The 23931-nt window shown below is 35.4% G+C and overlaps 6 protein-coding genes across 9 annotated transcripts; 3 read left to right on the top strand and 3 right to left on the bottom strand.

Annotated features, from left to right (window-relative positions):
- Positions 1-4121: 4121 nt before the first annotated feature.
- Positions 4122-6601, bottom strand: LOC128860438 (transmembrane protein 267). Its single transcript, XM_054097966.1, has 3 exons — positions 6281-6601; positions 5614-6198; positions 4122-5559 (listed from the first exon to the last, which is right to left on the bottom strand). Exons 2-3 carry the CDS (start codon positions 5902-5904, stop codon positions 5185-5187), a joined length of 666 nt encoding a protein of 221 aa, XP_053953941.1. The 5' UTR covers positions 5905-6198; positions 6281-6601; the 3' UTR covers positions 4122-5184.
- A 1925-nt stretch (positions 6602-8526) lies between these two features.
- Positions 8527-9834, top strand: LOC128860439 (ubiquitin-conjugating enzyme E2 T-like). The gene is made up of 3 exons (XM_054097968.1): positions 8527-8711; positions 8766-8957; positions 9015-9834. The coding sequence occupies exons 1-3, from the start codon at positions 8639-8641 to the stop codon at positions 9299-9301; spliced, it is 552 nt and encodes a 183-aa protein (XP_053953943.1). The 5' UTR covers positions 8527-8638; the 3' UTR covers positions 9302-9834.
- On the bottom strand, positions 9610-10976 carry LOC128860440 (ubiquitin-conjugating enzyme E2 C). Its single transcript, XM_054097969.1, has 2 exons — positions 10671-10976; positions 9610-10602 (listed from the first exon to the last, which is right to left on the bottom strand). The coding sequence occupies exons 1-2, from the start codon at positions 10766-10768 to the stop codon at positions 10173-10175; spliced, it is 528 nt and encodes a 175-aa protein (XP_053953944.1). The 5' UTR covers positions 10769-10976; the 3' UTR covers positions 9610-10172.
- A 275-nt stretch (positions 10977-11251) lies between these two features.
- On the top strand, positions 11252-12240 carry LOC128860437 (kxDL motif-containing protein CG10681). The gene is made up of 2 exons (XM_054097965.1): positions 11252-11567; positions 11636-12240. Exons 1-2 carry the CDS (start codon positions 11374-11376, stop codon positions 12129-12131), a joined length of 690 nt encoding a protein of 229 aa, XP_053953940.1. The 5' UTR covers positions 11252-11373; the 3' UTR covers positions 12132-12240.
- LOC128860436 (EARP-interacting protein homolog) lies at positions 12138-13738 on the bottom strand. Its single transcript, XM_054097964.1, has 4 exons — positions 13471-13738; positions 13276-13407; positions 13014-13217; positions 12138-12961 (listed from the first exon to the last, which is right to left on the bottom strand). Exons 1-4 carry the CDS (start codon positions 13510-13512, stop codon positions 12230-12232), a joined length of 1110 nt encoding a protein of 369 aa, XP_053953939.1. The 5' UTR covers positions 13513-13738; the 3' UTR covers positions 12138-12229.
- A 1673-nt stretch (positions 13739-15411) lies between these two features.
- On the top strand, positions 15412-20785 carry LOC128860433 (transcription factor 25). Of its 4 annotated transcripts, none has more exons than XM_054097961.1 (10): positions 15412-15552; positions 15658-15882; positions 16256-16441; positions 18314-18501; positions 18557-18870; positions 18942-19349; positions 19407-19548; positions 19630-19953; positions 20019-20284; positions 20340-20785. In XM_054097961.1, the coding sequence occupies exons 2-10, from the start codon at positions 15733-15735 to the stop codon at positions 20516-20518; spliced, it is 2157 nt and encodes a 718-aa protein (XP_053953936.1). In that variant the 5' UTR covers positions 15412-15552; positions 15658-15732; the 3' UTR covers positions 20519-20785. The 4 variants fall into 4 exon arrangements, with proteins under 4 accessions (XP_053953936.1, XP_053953934.1, XP_053953937.1 ...); XM_054097959.1 differs by having other exon boundaries at positions 15633-15882; XM_054097962.1 differs by having other exon boundaries at positions 15415-15516.
- Positions 20786-23931: the final 3146 nt, after the last annotated feature.

Here is a 23931-nt window from a genome sequence, read left to right as displayed (position 1 = left end):
ATTTAATATGCCTTAGCGACTACCTACCAATATGAATATACAATCAGTATAAAGACTCGAAGCAAACTGGACGAAATACAAAACAGTAGCGTGAGGGAAAAAGGCTGGCTTAACTCTAAAGCAGTCCTATCCCAAATATTTGTAACAACTGAAAACGGAAGTTTTTTGTGTGTGTGAATCAGTGGTGAAATAAAATTTCACAAAATATTCTAAGCGTTAGACTGTTTTTATAAAATGTAAATTTAAAAATAAGAAGGCTAAATTGTCATTTATCAACAAAAGTTATATCTTTCAGATATTAACAGGACAAAGGGGAGGGCCTCCATATATGCGTTTGAAATGAGTCGCCTTAAAATTGTTTGCTTAAAAAATAATTGTAATTATTTTAATGTGCCTCATTTGTGGTGTTCGTCTTGATGTTTTTCTACAAATATACATATCTACAGTTTTATGTCTTTATTGTAAATATTTATACATAAATTGATTTAAAGAGACTTTTGAGAAGAAATTACAAAAGGTCATAATATAAAGCTTGTGTCATAGTTCAAAAATAATGGATGATAGAAACGCACTTAACCCTTAGAGTACGGAGTGGGGGACTTAAGGTCCCCCCAAGATTAGGTTTTCTTTAATAACTCGTAAATAATTTCTTTCTCTCTTTTTCCCTTTAGGTAGTCGAGTTTTATTTTAAATCCTGTGTAAAAACGTATCGTTTTTTAATTTATAATACTAACAGCATTTGTAATATATAATATTAATATGCCAACTTATAAATAAAAAAAACATTTTTTGTGGGGGGGACTTTAGTGACCACATTCCGTCCTTTATGTACTCCGAACTGTAAGGGTTAAGAGTATCTAATAAACTTATTCACAATCAATTCATTACCACGAAAATCGGTTTCGAGTCACCGGATTTAAATGCCGCAAATAGTAATCTTTAGACGTGTGTGAAGAATATGGGATCCATTTACAAGAAATTATTCAAATAAATAAATTCCGAATTTACCGTAATGGAATTATATTCATATCAATCAATATAAAGGAACTGTTAGCACCAGAAACTTTCTCCCTGCTTCGAACATAATGTTAAATTAATGTTAATGTTAAAGTTAAGCGGTTACATTCAACTACAAGAATTATTTTTAACTCTCGCACAAGTTAACAAGCGATGTTGTTGGTTACGCAACAACACAAAACATCTAATTAGCTACTAATCAGCATTGAAATGGCCAAACATCGAGAGAGAAAGAGAGCAGGTGGAAATAAAATGGTGAATTTAACAATCATGGAATGCTTAAAAACTTATAGTATCATAGAATAGAAAGCAATAGGAATTATTGCTGTCAAAGAGTTGGAATAAACAAATTTATAGGACAATTTGTATGCGAAAATCAGGGATACCAAAATCAGTGATTATCGTAAGGGGCAGAATTTCGTGATCACGGAATCTGCACCGAGACTCAATTTGCTTAAACTTAGTCAAAATGCAATAAACAACGATTTATTAATTTTCATTCACAAAAAATTATGAAAATAAAAATATTTTAATAGAAGTTAGTAACCTAAGTAGCCAATTAAATAAATAATTTTTATATCAAGAACAAATCCATAAACAAACAGTAACAGAGAACTTCTTATAGCAGTTTTTTTTACTTTGACACATTTATAAAACTTTTTTAAGCGCGAAGCTAATAGTCCGGAAGCCAGGCGTCAGTTTGTCCCCATCATTTCATGCCGACTGATTTGAATACTGAAGGCAGACGCCATCCAATGGATGACGAAACCAACCGTCACCTGGTCCATTAGCGGTCGGTAGGTGCGTGGGATGCTGCGAAACGTGTCGAAAAAAATTTTTTAAAAACTCTTTTAATACCGGCTGAAATATTTTTTTGTGTATTATTGACATTTAGTAGAATAAAAAAAAATAGTCAGCTATGCCGTAGAGGGGGGAAAATACGTCAGCTGAAAAGGCAAACTTGTAAAATAAATTAAAAAGTAAAACTATTTTATGCCGATTGAAATTTTTTTACATAATTTTGGACACATATGAAAATATAGTAATGATGGTCAGCTGCGTTCATAGCGGTGATAAGACCGTCAGCCGAAGCAAGAATGTATCATTGCGTTCAGCTGACGTATTTTCCCCACACTACGGCGTAGCTGACTATTTTTTTTATTCTACTAAATGTCAACAATGAAAAAAATTTCAGCCGGTATAAAATGAATTGGTAGAAATTTTTTTTCGACACGTTTCGTACCCTCCCACAATCACACCCACCGCGGGTGCGCCAGCTGACGTTCACTTTCGTTATTTATGAAAGCTCAGTCATAAGTATAGTCAAGAATTTAACGACATAAAAACGCAGTCCAAAATCGACCCCTGCCTCCCGGACTATAATACCTATAAACCTATAAAGACTTGAAAAAATACAATTTGTATACTTGTTCGTTCAACTCTGATTGTCGTTCGATTTGCAGTTTTAAATTAGAAAACTTTTCGTTTATTATTACACTACTTTATTTATTATTATTTTTTCTTTTTTGAATTTTTTTTCAATAAAATTCGTTTTCAGTTTTTTTTACTTTTACCTTAAGCTCATAAATCACATCGTTAAATCCGAGTATAAAATATTGCTCATGCATTTTGGGGAATGCAGCTGAAGTGGCAGATTTGTCCGGATATAAATACAGGTCGTTCCGGTAACGTAGAACAGGCTCTAATGGAAAGGATTTATTTCTCATAATTTTTGCACTTGCAAAAAAATATTCCGATTCTTATAGCCTTAAACCAAAATTGTAGAGTTTTAAAAAGACCGAGAGATTGAGATGGGCAGCTAGGGTGGATTGTTTAGTTGGTGCAAAATGGAAATTTTTTCAAAAATGTAATTTTATATATTAAGTTTGGTTTAGCGTAAAATGTACACCCTTTTTGGGTGTTTGGCCGAAGCTCCTCCTCCTATTTGTGATGTGCGTCTTGATGTTGTTCCACAAATGTACTCCACAAGCTGACTCCGAAACGCAGATATTTTTTACGTGGAACTTTTTCATGGCAGAAATACACTCGGAGGTTTGCCATTGCCTGCCGAGGGGCGACCGCTATTAGAAAAAAATTTTCCTGCATTTTGGTCTTTCACCGAGATTCGAACCAACGTTCTCTCTCTGAAATCCGAATGGTAGTCACGCACCAACCCATTCGTCTACGGCGGCCTCCGTAAAATGTATATACATTAGCTTTATTTATCAACGTAATTTCCATCAAGAACAACGCAATAGTTCCAGTGCCGCTCTAAGATTTCAATACAACTTTTGTAGAACGATGCATTTTTGCCTCAGAAAAGGGCTCAGTTTCAGCGATAACCTCTTCATTCGAGCGAAATTTCTTACCGGTCTGCAATAGTCCCTGGGAGCCAAATCTGGCGCATACAGTGGATGTGGGAGCAATTAGAAATTCAATTCATGTAGATTAGCAATTATTTTGATTCATCAACGCATTCTTGTTTTTTGTCCACAGTGAGCAAACGCGGCACCTACCTTGAGCAGAGCTTTCTCATAGTCAAATGCTCATGCAATATAAAGGCAACTCTTTTTTTTTTAATATCTGTACGATGTCAGCTAACTCACGCAATCTCACTTTTCGATCATTCGAAACGATTTTGTTTATTTTTGTATATTTTCTGGTGTTACCGCCTCATTTAACGTCCACTGCGTTGTGCATCATAGGTGTCTCTACGAGCACGTTTGAAATAAGCAAACCAACGTTTTATTGTTGTTTCAGATGGAGCGGAGTCTTTACAATACTTTCCAAGCCATTGCTTCGCTTGAACGGTGTTTTTTACGGTATAAAATGCAAACACGAAATTCGTTTTGAGCCATTGTTTTGAAAATAACAAACGCAACGTCACTCTTAGCCCAATTAGACACGAGCTAATGTATAGGATATCCACAATTTAACCCGAATCCGAAGGGCAGATATTTTTTATTAGGATCTTTTTCATGGCAGAAATAACCTCGGAGGTTTGCCATTGCCTGAACTAACAGAAAAATAGATGAATGCAATAAAACCAGTGCCATCTACGTGTTAGGTCCATGTGTTATGTAGTAAAATGATTCTTAAACATGAGTTCAGCATTTTATTTATTATTAAAGGCAAGCATTAAGTTTTATAGTGAATTTTTTTGCTACATAAATAAAAATTTTAATTTTTAAAGAGCAGTACAGTATACATTACAGACCCTGTAGTAATAATACAATATTAAATTAAATATTGAGGAAAGCTGGAAATTTTAGATTAAAACATACGTATTAAATATGTATGTATGTACAAAGATTCTAAAATTAACTACATACTAACATATGTAAGTAAATACCTTTGGTAGGTACGAGAAAGTTATGCATAAGATATTAAACATTTGATATTTGCGAAATTGATTTGAATGTTTTGACTTTCAGACTTTGTATCAGTGAAAGATTCGGTCTATCCGTTTATTATAATAATATTGTAGACGTGGAAAACAACGCTATGTGATATTCTGAATTTCTTTAATTTTTATTATATTTTTAATATATTGTTTAAAATTTAATGTACGTACATATGTATTTTTGTATTTCGTAATGATTAAAATATCACAATGTCATGGATATTACTTACGTAATCGTAATTGTTCTAATGCAAAAGTAATCATTATCTAGCTCTAGGAGCCCCATCTGGATACTTCATTACTTCCATAAATATAACTATGTATATGTCGTAAATACGTTTTACATGTAGTACATGGTACAAGTACAATATTTATTTATTTAGTATTATTAAATATTTTTGTCAAGTATCATTGACTGGAAGATGAGCGCATCATTAAATGATAGGTACTATATAACTCTGTACTGGATACTTTTCTGGAAAACGTTTATATTTAAACGCTATATTTCTAGGTGCTACTGTTTTCCAATTTTGCTTGATTGAAATTTAATAAGTCGTTATTTAGTTTAAGAAATTCTAATATATAATAAATTATTGCTACTAGTTAAGTTAGTATAATATATAAGCTAAGCTTAATTGCGTTGTGCTATCACCTCGTATTAGTTCCTTTTGAACATTACGTTTATTTTACATCACTACATGTGTATGTATATTGGTATGACTACTCAACAAATTTTAAAATTAAATGTTAATTATTATAAAAATTCATACATTCATATAACGGTAACCGCCGCTTCCGATTCGGTAATTATCACTCAACTTAATGTACTGCCCAAGGAAGTATTGTACTGGTCCACTACGGCAAACGCCATGTAAATATGCTACCAAATGTGGTGTTAAAATTGTGAGTACAATATAGGCAACATTCGGTATCCGACCGGTATGACCAATTGGGCAAAACCAGTAACCCCTACGCACAGCGTCGCGCGTGTGGTGTGTGATGAAGGCACAGAGCAATACTCCAAAAGTTAGAGATGTCTTAAAATAGTTTAAACATGCGGTGCATAGGTAGAAAGTAAGCAGTACAAAAAATATGGTTGAGCAGTGTAAAAAGGGGCGACGGGGTAAATTAGTGGCATCCTGAAAATAAGAATTTATAGTAAATATTGTGTTGGAAAAACTTCACAATCTCACCTCCAAATACCATGAACGCGCTTCTATAAAGTGATCTAAATCAATCAAAGATGATACTGCGAAGCAGGTGAATATCAAAAACCATCCAAGTAAATTACTTGTGCGCTCGTGAAATTGCACAGCGAACGCGATTCCTGTTAATGCGCCAATTATAGCGTGTGTGGCATTATCGGCTAAGGCCTTCAGTAGTGGATGTTGTGTTAGTTCGACGAAATTATCTCCCAAAAGGCAGGTGATGGTCAATAGCGTTGTAAGCACAATGCGTACATACACCATTATATGGCAGTGCATTTGCAGTTTGAGCAAAAAATAAAGTTACGGAATTCAAGTGCGGTGCGGAGCAGGCTGATCTTTAACGTAGAAGGAAATCGAATATTTTATTTTTTGTGGACGGACCAAAGCTTTTCCTGCTGTTATATTTTTCGTCATGCAATTAATAGTCGACTATTGGCAATTGCAAGTTAGTTTTTTTTTTATTTTGTAACATAACTGTTGTATAAGTTGTGCGTTAAATTTGTTATTCGTAAATGTGCACTTGGCTAAAAAGGCACTATTGTACACAATAAATTTTGATTTTGCTATCCACTTATTCACAGAGTAAAAAAAATATAAAAAGAACAAAAATATGTAAGTGTTGGAATTAGAATCCGGAAATATTGAGTTTTACCTGTGTCGATTTTTCAAAGCTGCACACGCGATACCTTTTGAATTGGCCATGTGCGAATTAAAGTGAGGTGGCAATTTTCTGTACCCACCCACTGTTACAATACCCTAAATCCTTTTTCACGGTTTTTGTAATCATTTACAGTGTTTACTATATACTGCATGTCCCATATTTGTGTTGATTTTACCGGCTGTGACTTAAGAACCTTGGGTTGAGTCAGCTGTGCTTTGTTTTCCTTACCCAAGGTTGCATGTTACAAAATATAAAAAACTGCAATGTGATGTTGCACGCTATTGTACTTTTGTCCAATTTGACAATCGGATGGCATCAGTACAGAAAATAAATAAACTCAAAGTAAGCGTTGTCTGCGCTCGCTACATACGTCTGCGCATCTAAACGTCATTTTCCCACGTTACTTTATGCCACATCGATTTTTATAATTTGTTTGAGGTTTAAGTTGGTCGCAAATATTCATTTAAAACTCTATTATATCAAAAAATACAGTTGTCATTATGGTGGATAGAATTCGAGTTGGTGGTTATTTTGCATATTTATCTAAAAAAAATGTATTTGGATTATGACACTCCTGCAGCGAATGAGCGATATCTACACTGAAGAGCAAAACTGTAACAAAATGTAATACTTTCTATTTCAACACATTTTTTTTTAGACATGTTTTAACAAATCAAATATTTTTTTTGCATAACTTTATTGGCATGTATGTACTCTCTCTCTCAAAGCGGTTTGGTGTCAATGCAACAACAACAACACTAGTAGCAAGCAATAATGCAAATAAAGACAAATGTTACAGTTTTGCACTCAACCCATTTTTTATTTTTTACAATAAATAAAATAAATATTAATAAGATGTCCAATATCCTTTGGATTTTTTCAGCTCGTGGATACGATTGGGCATACTTCGTGTATACCTCAAGACAAAGTCAGTCGGAATAGCATCGCGTGTTCGCTCCCACAGCTCATTAACTCCACTGGGCGGACTTGAATATTCGGCAAGCTTCGATTTTACATGACTCCATAAATTTTCGATTGGGTTCATGTTCGGTGATTGTGGAGGCCACTTCAAGTTACGAAATTTTTGGCGTTGCATCCAATTTCGTACAACATGTGCGGTGTGCTTAGGGTCATTGTCTTGCTGAAAAATTACTTTTTCAGCAGCAAGACCCATACTTTCCACTACACCCGGCAGATTTTGTTGCAATATGGCCAGGTATTCCTCTTTCCGCATTATACCGTCTATTCGTACTAAAGGACCCACACCATTTTTGGAAATGTAGCCTCACACCATAATGGAGCCACCACCATGTTTTACTGTCTGCTTGATGTGATGTGGCTGGACTGCATTTGGGTCTTTAACCCAATACCAGGCCCGACCATCAGACTGAAATCGATTGGTTTTGGTTTCATCAGACCAAATAACCTGCAATCGTCTTGAAATTTTATGAAAAAAGGTCTTTTATAATCCATTTATAAAGACGTACCTGATCCCAATCTTCAACTGTCCAGCTTTGGTGAGCCGCAACAAAATCCCGCCTCAACCGCACATGTCTTTTTGTCAGCATTGGCTTGGTTTTCTTCTCCGCTGCCTTTAGCCCCAGTTTTGACAGGCTGCGCCTGGCTGTCCACTGACTGGCATCAATATCCAGCATCTTTAGTGCTTCTTTGGGAGTGACCGCCTTGCTGCTTGTTACCAAATTTGCCAGATGGCGGGCATCGCGGTCGCTTATCTTCCTTGGCCGGCCTCCTTTGTTACTGGGAACAGCGTCTGGCACATTTTTCCGCAGCCTTTGCACAGCCATGTGGCTCACTTCGAATTTTTTAGCTATTTTTCTTATAGACTCGCCCTTCTTCAGCAAATCAATTATTTGGCGTTGTACTTCCCGATTTAACATTTTGTCTTATTCACGGTCACGTTTATAATAATTAAAAATCCACCAAATATATAATTACGAGAAAAATAACGGATAATTTGAAAATTAAGAGTGAGTGCAAAACTGGAACATTTGTCTTTATTTGCATTATTGCTTGCTACTAGTGTTGTTGTTGTTGCATTGACACCAAACCGGTTTGAGAGAGAGAGTACATACATGCCAATAAAGTTATGCAAAAAAAATATTTGATTTGTTAAAACATGTCTAAAAAAAATGTGTTGAAATAGAAAGTATTACATTTTGTTACAGTTTTGCTCTTCAGTGTACGTAAATACCCTTGTGCAATTGCAAATCAGTTTCACAAATGTTCTGTCTCTCCCTTTTAGCGCGCCAAATTTATTAGCTGTTCGACCAATGTTGCATTTTTGAATGCTGCGGAAATCAAACGTAGTGTCGTCAAATTAAAAAGAAAATGAGCATAAATATTACGAAAACTCGCATTCCGGCTGAGCTTAGACAATTGCAGAATAGTAATAATAAGCATGGTAATTGCATGGAAACCCTTTATTGGTTTTTATTAACTATTTAATTTATTGCAGGAATTACTTGCGCTCCTGCAGGTTCGAACAAAGACAATTACTCGCAATTGATAGCCAAAATACCTGGTCCAAAAGGTTCTCCCTACGAAGGTGGTATTTTCGAAGTGAACATTGGCTTGGGTACTCAGTATCCTTTCCAACCACCTACTTTCAAATTGTTGACGCCAATCTATCACCCAAATATTGACAATTGTGAGTTCATTAATCATATTAACAAAAACAAATTATTGACAAGAATATATTCACTAGCGGGCAAAATATGTTTGGATTTATTGCGTATGCCACCTACTGGCTCTTACAATCCTACGATTACCCTCGAGTCAATTTTATTGTCAATACAGCTGCTTTTAGCTTCCCCAAACCCAGACGACCCGTTGAATGGTGAAGCGGCAGATCTCTTCAAAACAAATCGGGAGCTGTACAATATTAAAGCAAGCGAATCCATACATAAAGCTGATTCGACTGCGGGAGGTTCTGAAAAAAGCACAAGCCCCACAAAGGAAGGTCCTTCGCCAAAGCGAGTTAAATCTAGCTAAATGTCCACAAACTTAAAAAGAAAACAATCGAATTTTTCTGAGGAAATACAATACTAATTTAATGTCTTCATTTCTCAAAGTGGTTATTACCGTTACAATTATATTTTAATCAATACAATTCAGTTTATTTTAATTAGTATTATTCTGACAATTATTTAGTTAGCATTTTTAATTATAATGGGCGTATCGAAATTTTAAACTGCGAATTTCACTTAGACGCTGGTGCGCTGCTTTGTATGTTCTATAAGTTATTTAACACTTCTAAAACGTAAAATTCACGAAATATAATTGATAACGAAAACTAAACCAATAATTAACAAATAAACATTTATTTATCTATTTGACTGTTACGCTGTTGAACTGCCGCATCATTGTTTTTACATAAATATATCTAAATCAGAATCATTGTGTTGATGGGATTGTACCATGTATAAGATATGAACAAACTTTTAAATACTAAATAATAGCAAAATAATTACATAAAAGCAGTGTTAAAAAAATTGAATTAAACCTACTTAAAATGTTCTTATAAATAGCGCATATCTCTTAGTAAGCGACGTTACTTGTTTGTGTTTGCTCTCAGGCTCACGGTGGCAGCGTCGGTAGTGAACTGACAACAAATCTTAGAAACTTTTTGAACTACAAAATAAAGTCGATTATAGATGGATTTCATAGTAATGCAGAGACTGGTAGTGTACTACTAAATGTATGAATGTGTTGTGCGAGCGGCACAGCGAAGACTCTTTCGTTGACATTAGCCATCCTTACGAGAACACCACTACCCGACAGTTAGGTACAATACATATGTAAGTTGTTATTCTCAATCAAAGTGTCTATCGCAATGCTCTCCATCATTTAAAGATCTAAGAATTTATGTGTCCTTGTGTTTTTCGTAGAAGGCATCCAGGTATTTTTTGTACTCAACTTGATCCGCCCACATCATTGCCGCCTGGGCGTTAAGCGGACTGTCATTATTTGGCTCGCCCAATAGCGACTGAATGGATAGCAGGATTGTGCGTACATCATATAGTGCAGACCACTTATCTTTCAATATATCCAAACATATGCTGCCAGCTAGATCTACATTCGGATGGAAACATGATGTGAGAAATTTTACTGCTGGTGGTGCGTATGGATAGGAATTTGGGAACTCTAGCGAAAGACGATATTTTTGACCCATATACACAGTGTTGGCGGGACCAGATATTGTACCAATCCACTTAAATATATTTTCGCCATCGGGAAATGCTGAAATACCCTTTTCCGTGGTCATCATAAGGTTCATTAGCTCCTTTTGAAGACTGCAAATATTACGGTAAGCGGATAAATATAAAAACTTTTTATTAAAATGTATCGGTGTTTCACATACCGTTTACTAACTGCATGACCATGCTTTGCTGCACAGGAGTTGGAACCTTGTTTGGCCGTGTCTACGCCGCTGTGCTCTGGACTGATGTTCTGAGCCATTGCGTTTTAAGCAATTTCTTATTTTATCTCGAAGGCTTTCAATTCACAGACTTACGTAAGTATAATTTCAGCAGGGTTCTTCTATTTTTACGATGCCAATAATTGCGCTTTGTAGTTGCAACAATTTTTTCAGCAGCTAATTTGTTTTCTCTATTTGATGACTTTTTCGATTGTCTCCTCTTCTATTCGCTGTGTATTTTGACAGTTATAAACAAAATGGAGATTTTGAATGAAAGCACATTCAGCCATTCAGCATGCAAACATCTGGCGGTGAGTAGTTAAGATAAAAGAACGATAGGTAAAATAAAAGTTGCAAACTAAGAAATGAGAAAAATAATATTTTCAAAACATTGTTAAACTACATTCATTTATAATATAAACTTCAATTAAATGGTTAACTTATTTTATTTTTTCTACTTCCGTGAAATGTGCAAATAATTTTTCCAATATTGTAGATAAGAAAGATATTTCCAAATAACATCTCTGAATTGTATTTGTGTAAAAACAAAATCAATAAACAAATATAAAAGGAAATAACAAAAATAAAAAATCTACAAGGTTAATCTTGTATGTAGATGTCCTGATAAATTCGATACAGGGAAGAAATGGCCCAGTCAACACAAATACCGCAATCACCCTCTGCAAAGGGGAATAATGGCGTCGCAACAGAAAATGTGACACCTGAAAGTGAATTTGAAGGATTTCACAACTACACAGCTGCAGAAGTATTCATCCAAGGGCTGGCAGGCTTAGTCAATCAAGGGGATGTGGAAACCATGATACGTGCACAAAAGCAAATGTAAATCAAATATCATTACAAGCCATTTTGTCATTTACATTGAAAACGTTTTCTTCATATCACCTTAGGCTACAGCGTTTTGAAAAAACTAATGAGATGATGTTAAACTGTAATCAATTGTCACAAAGTCGGTTAAAAAATGCAAATGATGATTTCAAAAAGCATGTAAAATTGTTAACAGAAATGAAGAAGGATCTTGATTACATTTTCCGTAAAGTGCGATCCATTAAACAGAAATTAAGTCAGCAGTATCCACTAGCTTACGCTGAAGCCCAACCTCAAAGAAACAGCTTAGCTGAAGAGGCGGAAGATGATTCAGAAGCGGCGCGTTCAAGATCGGTAGAAGAGCAAAGAAACGGAGAAAATACTCTCATTACAGCTGACACAATTGGGAAAAAGAATGCAGAAACTTTAAAGAAAAGTACGACAGTCGAATATGTCCAAATGGAAGAGGCAGTTGACAATGGCAAACCAATTGAGAATGAGCTTATTAAACGAGTTTGTTCAATTGAAACAACAAATCCAAATGATTCTTCAGACTGCACATCTGAGGATACAGGATAGACCATATTAAATTCCAATAGTTTTTATTATTCATATAATATCTTCAAATTTAACTTATGAAATCCACATTCACACATAGAGTTAATATACATATTTAGTTAAAATATTATTTGATATTTATATTGATTGGGTACCTTCGAGATCAGAAGGCGACCATCGTAACTAAGAGACGCAAATATCCAAGGATCAACATTGCTCCACTCCACACAATATACGGAATCCTCATGTTGATCAAATGTTTGAAGCAATCCGTCAGGGAGTAAACGCCGTCGTTCCTCGGGCATGGCATCACTAGTCGCCTCGGAACATACCGAACCAGCACACGTGAGCAAAACTTTACAATCACTGGAGCTAGACAATATTAATTGATCGTGGAATGTGTTAAATCTTACAGTCCAAACCCAGTGGGCATGGTCGTTGCGGGCAAACACTGCTTCTTTTGCCATTCGGCAATCCCACACTTTGATTGCACCATCATCGCCGCCTGTCACAATATGACATTGCTTATTTGGATTACAGTCCAAATCACGAATAAGTTGACTGTGTGCATGATCAATGGACCATGCACAGTGTTGTGTGTCACGAATATCATACGAGCGCACACTACAATCATGTAATGTTAGAAACTGATGCCCTTGATGATGATGCGCCCACTTACCAGTAGTCAAAGGCGGTGAATTTTTTTGTGCATTTGGGACTACGATTTCCGATATAACACGCGTCTGTGCTTCGGCACGATCAAATATTGCTACTTTCCCATCAACAACACAAGCTAAACTTTTTTTAAAACTTGGATGAAACTCGACGGTTTTTACTTTATCGCCAAGTTTCTGAAAGTGCAAATACTAGTAACAATTAAACTTTTTTTATAATAATGTGTACCTCTGTATCTAAAGTCTCTATTTTTTGCCAAGGTATAAACTCCATTTTTGCATTATCTTCATCCAAATCCGTAGGTAACTGCAAGAGTGCTGCATTCGTTTGAACCTGTGTACCTTTAAGCACATTGTAACAGGAGGCGAGGAGATTTTCATCATGAGGGCTGCTGTTTAACTTCCATACTTCACCCAGCGAATGTTCAAATATCTAAGTAAACAGAATTCATAGTACCAATTGAAAGTATTTTATTTCTCCATTTACTTACTTTTGATTTTACGTTAGCTTTTTCTTCATTGAATTCTAATAAATGAACTTGATTAGTTGGCTTTAAAGAGTTGGTCGCTATGAAAAAGCGCACCTCATTACCTTCCCCGTATTGTGGAGTTAAAGCGCGAGCCTATGAAGTACATACATAAATAATCCATTAGTATATGGATACTTAATATTCTATTGCTTGTACTTGTAACTCCAGGCCATAAATTAATCCATTCGATTCCTCCATGATCAAAACAATATGATTCGATTCCTGTTGCTTTGGATATTTTTCTTATTCCGCTAAGGTCAGTAATGGGTTTGGTGTTTGACTTGAAAACAGGACAAATTTCCAACACAGTTATAATTCCAAACTATATTTATTAATATCTCATAATTTCCTAAATTTCTTCCATATTTACAATGTTTTTTATTGATTCTGTTATCGCCTTATTTTCTATAAAATTATTACATCCGGGTACACATTCAGATTTGTTGCGTCAGTTTTGCGTGGAGTAAATGGTAAACCGGTCAAACATATGTCGTATGCTACACGTTCAATAAATATTCCGGTTACCGATTTAACGAAAAAATGTCGATATTTGAACTTGTTCAAAAATTTTCTCGTCAATATTCATTATGATTCAATCAAGAATATAGAGTATAAAGTGGCGCCTACCGCATTTGCTGTGACGTCAACGCTGCGAGTATACAAAGAAATGGAAGAGAAATGACTTGCTTGAGAAGAGAATAATTTAACACGCGGAACTTCACTTTTACTCATTTGTTTAATTTCAAAATCCCAATATTACTAAGTTATTCACTGAATATTTATAAAAAAGTAGTTTATCTTTCTTTTGATTGATTATTCCTTTTATTTCAAGTGATGTCGTCAAACGGTTGTCAAAATGGCGAGAATAGCGTAACGGTTTTCGGAAGCTGCCACCTTTAGAAGTATGTACACCGTGCGGCCCGGCTACTTAGTTGGGTCAGTGGCCATCTGTAAGGTGCGAACATGTTGTGGCTCTACATAGTTGTTTTTTGTGATTACTTAATACCTACCTTAATACCTGATTACTTACCTACATACAACTTTAGCGTTGCGTTAGCATTGGGGTCGTTTTGATAGCTGACTACGAACACACACATTTATGTTCCCACGGTGCTTAAATCGCTTTCGAATTCGTAGTTTACTTCCCAATTATCCTTCGAACTATGTAATTCCCCACTTGAGACTCTCACTTTTCGTCAAACCGAAGCGTACGTCAACGCGTAGTCGTATGTAGACAGCCTTTACTTTTCGTAGTTGACAGTTTAGTGCTTTTTAAAAATTAATACGCCATAAAATTATTGTTTAGTACCCTTTTTAGTGTTGATTTTTTTTTTTTCAACTCAAATGCAATCTATACGCATTTCTCATAGATAGTTGAACACACTGTGCCTAGCACTGAATTATGAATTAGAAAGAATATACGAATTTAAGTGCACTAAAATTAGTTCCAGGCAAGCGTTTAAAGATTCAACTGACCTACTGAAACTCAAATGGATCTATTTGAAAATGTGGTAAATTTTTAGATTAGGCTCTTGACATTGCCATACTCAAAGGCAGAAGTTGAGAACATTTCCAGTGCAATGAATACTTTTAAAAGGAAAATTCATAACCGTTTGAATCTTTTTTCAGTAAATTAATTGATCCAAGTGGAAAACCGATTAAGAGAGAAATTTGGGATAATTATGATATACCAGATGATGAAAATAGCCATATGGAACGTGTTTACTGTATAAAAAAATACAAAATGTGACTTGAAGTCAATTTTGAGCTTACAAGTTTAAAATGAAAATTAAATAATTTTAAAATAATTTGGTATGTAACTTGTGGGAAATTTTTTCCTCCTGAAACGTTATAAACGAATAAATTTTGTGTCATTGAATTATATAATCCACTACAGGTTTTGTTTTTTCGTTTTTTTAATACAAAAACTATTATTTGGTGAAACACTTAGTGTGATTGAGCGTTTTTTTAAGTTTCAGTGCTTTAGTGAAATTCAAGAGTTATCAACACTGCTCGTTTTATTCTCCCTTATTGAGAGCAATTCCTTCACGCTCGTTCATTTTGACACTTTCAGACTTTTGTCAGAAAAGTAAAGGAACGCAGCTGATATTTCATTCTTTTTTTTTCATAGATTTCCGCAGAAAGTGAAGAAGATAAATTCGCACATTTGAGGAGGATATTGATTTTCTCTCAACACCAAAAGTAATCAAAACACACAAATTTGCTTTCCATTGATTGGTAATATTCTAGTGACGAGTTGCTTGATAAAGCAACTGGAGTAACTAAGAAATTAATGTTTAAAAATTGTAAACTTAAAGCAACAACTGAGGCTAAGCATTACAGATCAAGTCAAATGTGAAGACGTCATCGTGCTGGTAACAATTATTCAGGTGGCTGAAATACCCAGGTTATCAAAAGATGTCTTCTCGGGCACTAAAAAAACTGCAAGGTGCTGTAGGGAAAGATTTAATGCTTGATGTCAAAGACGACGTCGAGGATAATCAACTAAGCGATGACGATGATGAGCTGGAAGTTGCACGAGGAAAACACTTGAATCCTTTTGATCTGGTAAGTATTATAAATATCTAATGTATAGATTAGGTGGAGATATTCGAAAGGTTCAGAGGAGTATCTGGGCATACCAAACAATTTATGCGATCTTAAGTAGGTGACGTATACTGAAAATTGACACAAATTTGTCGATAGCCACAGATGAAAGCCAGACACAAATACTAGGAAAACATTGCCATAAATGAACAGAGGGTGACTTTAATGAGGGCTACATAAATGTGTTCGAACGAAGTTGAATTGCATTCACTATATCTATTGCAACGACGCATATTGAATGAAATTTTTGTATGTACCTTTTTTATTTCTGTTTTGGTTTCATGCGTTTCACTCAAACTTTTTAACATAAAAACTGCCACCTTTTTCACACCAGTTGAATCAACAAAGCCTCTCCGAGAGCGAGGTAAAGGAAGATGATAACGAAACTGAGCATGCATCAACAGCGGCAAATCAGCCAAGTGGTGCTGGTGGTGGGGGTGCAGCCAAACAAAAGAAGAAGAAAAAACGGAAGAAAAAGACCAAGTATACCGGCAACCACATCAGTAGCGAGGATAATGAGGTGAGTGGAAATTTGTGTGTGACTAAAAACCATTTATAGGGTGGAGAGCTTAAGAAAGGGCTTTTATTGTATAGTGCTTTTCCGATTTTGTTGGTCACTAGGTCAAGTAATTCAATGTACGCGTTCAGAGGTATTTATTTTACTTAAGCAGGGTATACGACAAATAATTGATTCAATCGGTTGGTTGAAACACTTAATTTTTAAATTTCTTTTTTGATTTGCGGGAATTTTCGAAATTCTACGAATATTTGCTGTTGATTGTTTCTCGCGTTTCTGTATCCTGCAGAATTATTAATGCAGTGACTACAGTAGGGATATCAAAAAGTTTCCAAATTCTATTTCCAATTTACTCCGTCAATACGCCAACCGTCTTTAAACCGCTTTGATAAACATGTTTGTCGTATAAGCCCTGGTTTGAAAAGGAAAAGATAATTTAAACGTGATCATACATACATACATATATAAGTACAGCCGTTAAAAAATACTTAAGAACGATGCGTTGACAACGTTATATGCGCACGTTTTATCGAGTACGGTGCCGTGACGGTACTTTTGCACTTGAATATATTTGCTGTGATTACATTCATTGGAATAAGTTCATGAATCTAATTTTCTTGAAGGGTACGCATTGATTTTTTTGGCGTTTTAGTAGGAGCACTGAAAGTGTTGTTGTTAATTGTCTTCTATTTTATATTGTACCAGTTGCCAGTTAAGTAAGAAAAAAATAAAGTATCTGGCGTATTCCAGCAACATTTTACTTTAGTTGAAACGATACAATAATGCCGAAAGGGGAAAGTTGCAATCCAGCTCTTCGAAAAGCAATCATAGATTTGCAAAACATCCTACAGTGCTATTCCAATAAAACTAAGTGTATCTAAAACGATAGTTTTTAATGCTTGAAAATATTTTTCTAAATATAAAACAGCAGAAAACGTTCCTAGAAAATAGAAAGCACGAAATATTGCTAGCCAGATTGATAAAATGGTCCTCACTGCTGACATTCATCGAGAAATTTTCGTTAACTTGAAAAGCCAATAACGAAAAAACAGTTGCACTTATAAATAGAGTTGATCCAGATGCTAAGAAGCACGTGCGGTGATCAAAATGTACAGCATTCGACCCCAAGTCCGTCTCACCAATTATAAAGCACGGGAGAGGATCAATAATGGTATGGGACTGTTTTCGTGGAATGGTGTCGGGTCAATTCATCGTATTGGAAGTAATATGGATATGGTCAAGTACATTCAGATACTTCAAAATGCAATGTCACCTTATGCGGAAGAGAATTTACCGGTGATTTGGAAATTTCAACAAGACAATAATCCGAATAACACTTCTCGTGTTGTTCGAAGACAATTCGATCAACGTTCTGGATTGGGCCTCTTCGAGTAACGACTTAAATCCAATAGAACATCCTTGGAATAACGTAAGAAATGCATTCAGTACGCAGAATATCGCAAAATTGGATCAGTTATTCAAAGAGGCCGAGGCAGCGTGGGAATCCAGTCCTGTTGTACGTTGTAAAGGTTTCATAATTTCAGTTCAAGTGCGCTGTGCCAAATCTATATGTATACTTTTCCCTTTCTCAAGTATTTTTTTCGAAGGAATCTCGCATTATGTACTTGAAGTAAGAAGATTTATGGCTTTCTTAGACAAAAAGACCGATACAGATTGAAAAACATTGTTAATTTATAAAATAAACCCTTTTATGTAAAACATTTAAGTTATTTTAATGAAAAAAATCTCAAATGGATGGAACTGAGTATCGTTCTTAAGTATTTTTCAACGACTGTGTGAATGTACTTTCATATATATAGACGTATATAAACTAAAATTCACGAACCACAAATAAAAAAACTTATTTACTCACAGCTTACTGATAAGTATCTGAGCGATATTGATTCCCTTATCGGAAAAGTGCATGACGCCACCAATCAAAATCAAAAGCTAAATCCTCCACGTATAGAGATTGATAAATCGCTATTGACAGTTGAATTGAAACATTTGAATCAACAAAATGAGTTGCGCCGCACTTTTGGCAAACGTGTCGTTAAAATTGAGTGAGTATCCTTAGTCATCGATTAAATCCTTCGTCTAATTTTTATTCCCTTCAAGAAACAAACGTGGCCGCCAAAAGTTGACACTTAAATCCACTTACATGGTAACTGCCAAAGAATCTTGGCCGCCAATTACAAAGAATATCATTACAATGAAGCCAGTGCAACTGCCAGAACAATTGGCAAGTACAAGCAGCAGTCACAGTGTGTCAGAGAAAACTCAATGGTTCGCTTTCGAGCACAGCCAATTCTATCAAAGTGTGCAGAATTTGTTTTTGCAGGCAGTAGAGCGTGCTGATTCGGACTTCTTTATCAGCTTGATTAGGCGCTGTCCCTACCACGTCGATTCCCTAATACAACTGAGTGAATTGTGTAGGTCAATAGGAATAATATTTTGCAAACTTACACGTGTTAATTGTATTTTGAATGATTTCTCTAAACAGGCAAAATTACGGAGAATTACAGTTTAGCTTCTGAGCTCATTGAGCGTGCCGTGCTTGTGCTAGAGTCTTCATTACATCCAAGTTTCAGTTTGACTTCGGGCAACTGTCGTCTTGATTACCGTCGCCAAGAAAATCGCTCCTTTTTTATTACGTTATTTAAGCATGCTCAGTATTTGGAAGCACGCGCTTGTTGCCGTACCGCGTTTGAGCTTTCGAAATTGATATTGAGTCTTAACCCGGAAGTAGATCCACTGGCTATAGTGCTGATCATAGATTATTACGCGCTGCGCAGCAAGCAGTACGCTTGGCTTATAAAATTCTATGAGGAATACGATGCCGTGCGTAACCTTTCCCAATTACCAAACATGGCGTATTCGTATGCTCTGGCATTATTTTGCCAAACGGGAGGTGGGTATTCTGTTAATGTGAATGTTAATTTTTTATTTTAAATTGCCCTTATTATAGAATGTGAAAAATCCGATAAGGCATTGCAGTATGCTCTATTAATGTTTCCTGGTGTGTTGCGTCCGTTGCTAGATGAGTTATCTGTGCAGACAGATAAACGAGTTCAAGCGTCGTCATATTTTAGCACTTCTATATCTAGCAGGTTAGTTTAAGAGACAGAGAATGCACTCAGAATAACTCTTTATGAGTATACTCCCGAAACTAATAATTTGTCCAAATGCAGCCAATCACCCTCACTGCACCAACTTGTGGCACTGTACATTTGTCGAGCGAAAGTGGTCTGGCGTCAGAATGATATGCTGCCTTGGCTGGAGCGCAATGTTAATGTAGTTTTGGATATGGTAGATCAAAAGGATGAAGTGATTACCGATTATAATCAGAAACGTGCTGTGCGTTATGTGTCGCCTCCACGTCAAATCTTGCGTCATGTGATACTTTCTGATTACAAGGAAAAAGTGCCATTAGCACCATTCCTTGCCAAGGAGAAGGACCCGTTGATGATGTATGATCCATTGCCACCACTGGACTCGGTCAATTGCTATGAGCGGTATTTACTAAAATAGTGATTACATATACATATATAATCAAGGTACATTTAATTATGTTACGCAGGAAATCGTCCTCCAGCAGCCCAACAACAGGACCAAATCGCTCGGTTTTTATGTTTTTCGAATCACTGATGCCGTCATTCAACCTGAATAATCGTGGTGGAGAAGAACAGCAGCAACAGCAAAATGCTGTTGTTGAAGCAGTGGCAGCACGAGCTAACGCTTTGCCGGCACCACAAGCCAATGCAGGCCACGATGACGACGAAGTAGCGCAAGTGGATCGTCACCTTCGGGCATTAAATGCAAATTTGGAAAATGCTGCAGCTGAAGGTAGAATAATTAAATTGTTTTTATAAATAGTTTATATTAAAAAACGGCATTTTAGATGCTGCTGGTGGCACAGAAGGAGGTGCCTCGTATCGTGAACTCACCCATTCATTAACAAATATTGTGGATGCGATGCGTGATTTTCTGCAAAATTTCCGTATAGTGGAGCCCATGCAGGCCGCTGATGGTGAAGAAAATGGCAGCTCGGAAGAAGACACTAGTGATTATTTTGATTGAATTGATGTTCTAATCTTTACTTCTACTTTAAATGTATGCTTTTCTGTCAAAGACAACCACATAATTGCGATTATTATTCAGGTTGCCAGATAGAACGTCTGGACATGTACTTCAAGCAAAAACTACTATTTAATCGCAGAATAAAATAAAAAATCCATTTTGAACTTGTTGTACAAATGCCATTTGCATAAACATAGAAAAAGAAATTTAATTCAAAATTTGTTAAAAGAGAACAAAACAATTAGTAAAATCTGCTTTTTATATTTACATACATATTTACATTACTTAGTGAAAGCTAAAATATATAAAATTTTAATAGAAAAAAGGAACAAAATTAAAAAAAGTAACGAGGGCTAAATTGGCCCGAATAAAAATTTAATTACCCGCGCATATATTTCTGTAATAAAATTCCATTTGAGCTGACTGTTAATTTTTGGGAACAAACCAACTCATACGCCTTTGGCCAGTCAGGCCAACCTAACCTAACTCATACACCTTGAAAGCTTATAACACCACAGCGACGGACGAAAATTTGATCTTAACATATAAAAAGTGGGCGTGGTTTCGAACGATCTCAATAATAATTATGTCGGATCTAAACGAGGTGGTATGCAATAAATTAACGAAATTTGGGCGCAATTAATTCGTTATGGAGGTACTCGCATTTGCCCAAAAGTGGGCGACGCGGCGCGTTTTATTTGTGTCACGTTATCGTGCGTATGGACTAACGGACAGACTGTCCACGACAGTCGGTTCTACGTTACTGAAACGATCCGGATTTATATCCGGCCAAGGGCTGTCACTCCAGCAGCATTTCCCGTATGTAAGTATGGGGAATGTTTAAGCTGCTACAACAACAACAACGACAGACATGGCATCGATACGACTTCTTCCATCATTCTCAGAACTCTTTCTACACATTTCGATTATATAATATTACTCTGTCACATACAAATGTTATGTGAACAAAATTGTAACGCTTTGGGCACAAGTGCGCGGGTATAATGAGGCATTCAATGCCATTGCACTTTCGCTTGATATGCAAACACAGTACACAAACTTATATATTATTAGCTATTCAAAATATATTTAAATAGAAAAATAAATGAATTGCTGTTAAAAAAGTACATTACCGTTATAAACTCGCTGAAAATGTGCGATATCTTATCTCAACATATGCACCACCAATTTATTAAATTTACTACGCTCCTAAAAATATTCATATAAATACACAATATTTCTATTTATGCGCAAATTTAAAGATGCAATTGAAAAGTTTGGCTACCACTGTAGTCAAAGTTAACGAATAGCAGCGAAGTATATCGCATTTGAAAGGAAACGAAGGACCGAGAAAACTTAAAAGAGTTTAACTTCTATTTATGGCAAAATTAATTTTTTGTCTTATTTTCTATCCATCCATAAACGGGTAAATCTTAAAGAATATGAAACTTCAAAAAAAAAAAAAATAAATGCTAACCCTGAACAAACGATGTTTTATTTAGGAATAAGAGTGTGTTCGCCCCACTCACTAGTAGTCGCGTTCGATAACACAAAAATTTGTAATAGTTATGTCTAATTTTTGCAAGTAAGCGAAGAAGTATCAATAGCATAAAAATTAAGAGAGAGAGCAAAGCGATAGTGCGATGCAAGAGAGACGTTCGTTTTATGCTGCAGAAATTTTAGCCAGCTAAAATTATCCATCACGAAAATATAATCTGCAAGCATATGATTGAATTTTTGTAAGCAAATTTATTTTTTGTGGAAAAAATAAAATGGAAAATTTAACAACCAACAACAAAAATGTGAGTATATGAGCATATTTATGGTAATTCTTTTGGGCAAAACAAAATTGTTTAAACAATCTCAGCTGATATATGTATTTTCCACCGGTTTTTGCAAGTGATGGCAAATTTTCCATTACTTGCTTATTTGCTTTGTGTGCTCTTTGGGAGAGAATTTTCGGTTGCGTTCTTTATTGTGGGTTGGTGAATTTTGTTATCGAATACAACAACTCCTACATTGCGGTTGATTAGCTTTTTTTAAGGGGTTTTATACAGTTAGAAGACCGAAAAAAGCGAATTTTCCAGAATTTTTTCTTAGGAAACTTTTAAATTTATTGATCTAAAAATTTGTACACGTGTTATGTTATCTTTTAACTGTATTTTACGACTTAGTATTCGTAAAAATATTTATATGGAAAGGAGCTACAGCTGATTTCCGGGAGCTCCTCTCAAAAACGACGTTTTGCGGTAACCACTATGTCTCTGAACTGGACCCTCTGAAATTAAAAAAACCAAACAGATTTCGTTAAAGTAATGCTAAATCTAGTAATTAATCGAATCGGTTTAGCCGTTTACAATGTTGGTCACCGACTTTGAAAACACCATTTTGAGAAAAACGCGTTTAAAGTTTGTAATTGTAGTTTCAAGCACTTGAAACGCCTTTTCAAATTTGCGTGTAACTTCGAAAATATTCACCGGAACGATATTAAATTTTCTGTGTGTATTCTTAAATATATGTACGAGTACATTAAGAAAATAAAATAAAATAAAAAAATCGATTTTTTGAAAATTCTTACTATATAATTCTAACTATATAACCCCTTAATTTTTATTTATTTATTTAAGTTTTTATAACTTTTTTTTATATGTAATTTTTTATTTATTTAAATTTTTATAAAGTTTTTTTTTATAATTTGTTTTATTTATTACAAACATATAAATATATAATATAAATAAATAAAAAATACATACCAATCTTTGTTTGCAACTAGTAACGAATAAACTACCCCGTGGTACAATACAATTTTGGTAACATAAAGACAGTTTTGTGAGGAGATAGTCCCTTCCTTAAGTTAACAGCCTCATGCCCGATCAAGTGGTTTAAAACGGTGGAGTCGTCGGCTTAGGCCTGAGTTGTTGAGGAGTTTGCTATCATATTCATTCGCGTGCCTTTTAAGTCTGAGAGAGTGGGCTTGTTTTTTAATTTCTTCAGGGGCCGTAAGGATCTTGGGGTCACCATGAATATCTTTATTGCGAATGAACCAAGGTTAGTTAAGAACGGCTTTATTCTGTAGTCGTTGAGGTATATTTATATTACTCATACTTTGACTGTCGCAACCCCGTAATTGCGCGCCATAGGACCACACAGGAGTTCTAATTTCTTTATATAGAGCTATTTTATTATATATGGAGAGCTTTTTTCTCCGTCCAATTAGCCATTTCATTTTTATTAGCATCAGGAGGATTCCATGCCTGATAGAACGCGTATCCTTGGCATTGCTACGGAATTTTTGTGGCAGAACGTGATGGCATCTCATAAAAACTAACACTGCCGCAATTATTACAATTCGCACACACTCTAAAATGTGCAAAATGTATGTACATTCACCTCAGCCGATTCTGCATAGATTG

This window comes from Anastrepha ludens, chromosome 4 (assembly GCF_028408465.1).
Source record: "Anastrepha ludens isolate Willacy chromosome 4, idAnaLude1.1, whole genome shotgun sequence".
Lineage (NCBI taxonomy): Eukaryota > Metazoa > Arthropoda > Insecta > Diptera > Tephritidae > Anastrepha > Anastrepha ludens.
The sequence above is the reverse complement of the archived record's forward strand: the minus strand, read 5'-3'. Positions and strand labels throughout refer to the sequence as shown.

Coding starts and splice junctions, on each gene's coding strand:
- LOC128860438 (XM_054097966.1), bottom strand. CDS start 5,904: ATGCACTGCCATATAATGGTGTATGTACGCATTGTGCTTACAACGCTA. Junction 5,560..5,613: donor CGCGTTCATGGTATTTGGAG/GTGAGATTGTGA, acceptor TCTTATTTTCAG/GATGCCACTAATTTACCCCG.
- LOC128860439 (XM_054097968.1), top strand. CDS start 8,639: ATGAGCATAAATATTACGAAAACTCGCATTCCGGCTGAGCTTAGACAA. Junction 8,712..8,765: donor GAATAGTAATAATAAGCATG/GTAATTGCATGG, acceptor AATTTATTGCAG/GAATTACTTGCGCTCCTGCA. Junction 8,958..9,014: donor TCACCCAAATATTGACAATT/GTGAGTTCATTA, acceptor TATATTCACTAG/CGGGCAAAATATGTTTGGAT.
- LOC128860440 (XM_054097969.1), bottom strand. CDS start 10,768: ATGGCTCAGAACATCAGTCCAGAGCACAGCGGCGTAGACACGGCCAAA. Junction 10,603..10,670: donor GGTCATGCAGTTAGTAAACG/GTATGTGAAACA, acceptor TAATATTTGCAG/TCTTCAAAAGGAGCTAATGA.
- LOC128860437 (XM_054097965.1), top strand. CDS start 11,374: ATGGCCCAGTCAACACAAATACCGCAATCACCCTCTGCAAAGGGGAAT. Junction 11,568..11,635: donor ATACGTGCACAAAAGCAAAT/GTAAATCAAATA, acceptor ATATCACCTTAG/GCTACAGCGTTTTGAAAAAA.
- LOC128860436 (XM_054097964.1), bottom strand. CDS start 13,512: ATGGAGGAATCGAATGGATTAATTTATGGCCTGGAGTTACAA. Junction 13,408..13,470: donor TTTATGGCCTGGAGTTACAA/GTACAAGCAATA, acceptor TGTACTTCATAG/GCTCGCGCTTTAACTCCACA. Junction 12,962..13,013: donor TAGAGACTTTAGATACAGAG/GTACACATTATT, acceptor TTGCACTTTCAG/AAACTTGGCGATAAAGTAAA.
- LOC128860433 (XM_054097961.1), top strand. CDS start 15,733: ATGTCTTCTCGGGCACTAAAAAAACTGCAAGGTGCTGTAGGGAAAGAT. Junction 15,883..16,255: donor ACTTGAATCCTTTTGATCTG/GTAAGTATTATA, acceptor TTTTCACACCAG/TTGAATCAACAAAGCCTCTC. Junction 16,442..18,313: donor TCAGTAGCGAGGATAATGAG/GTGAGTGGAAAT, acceptor ATTTACTCACAG/CTTACTGATAAGTATCTGAG.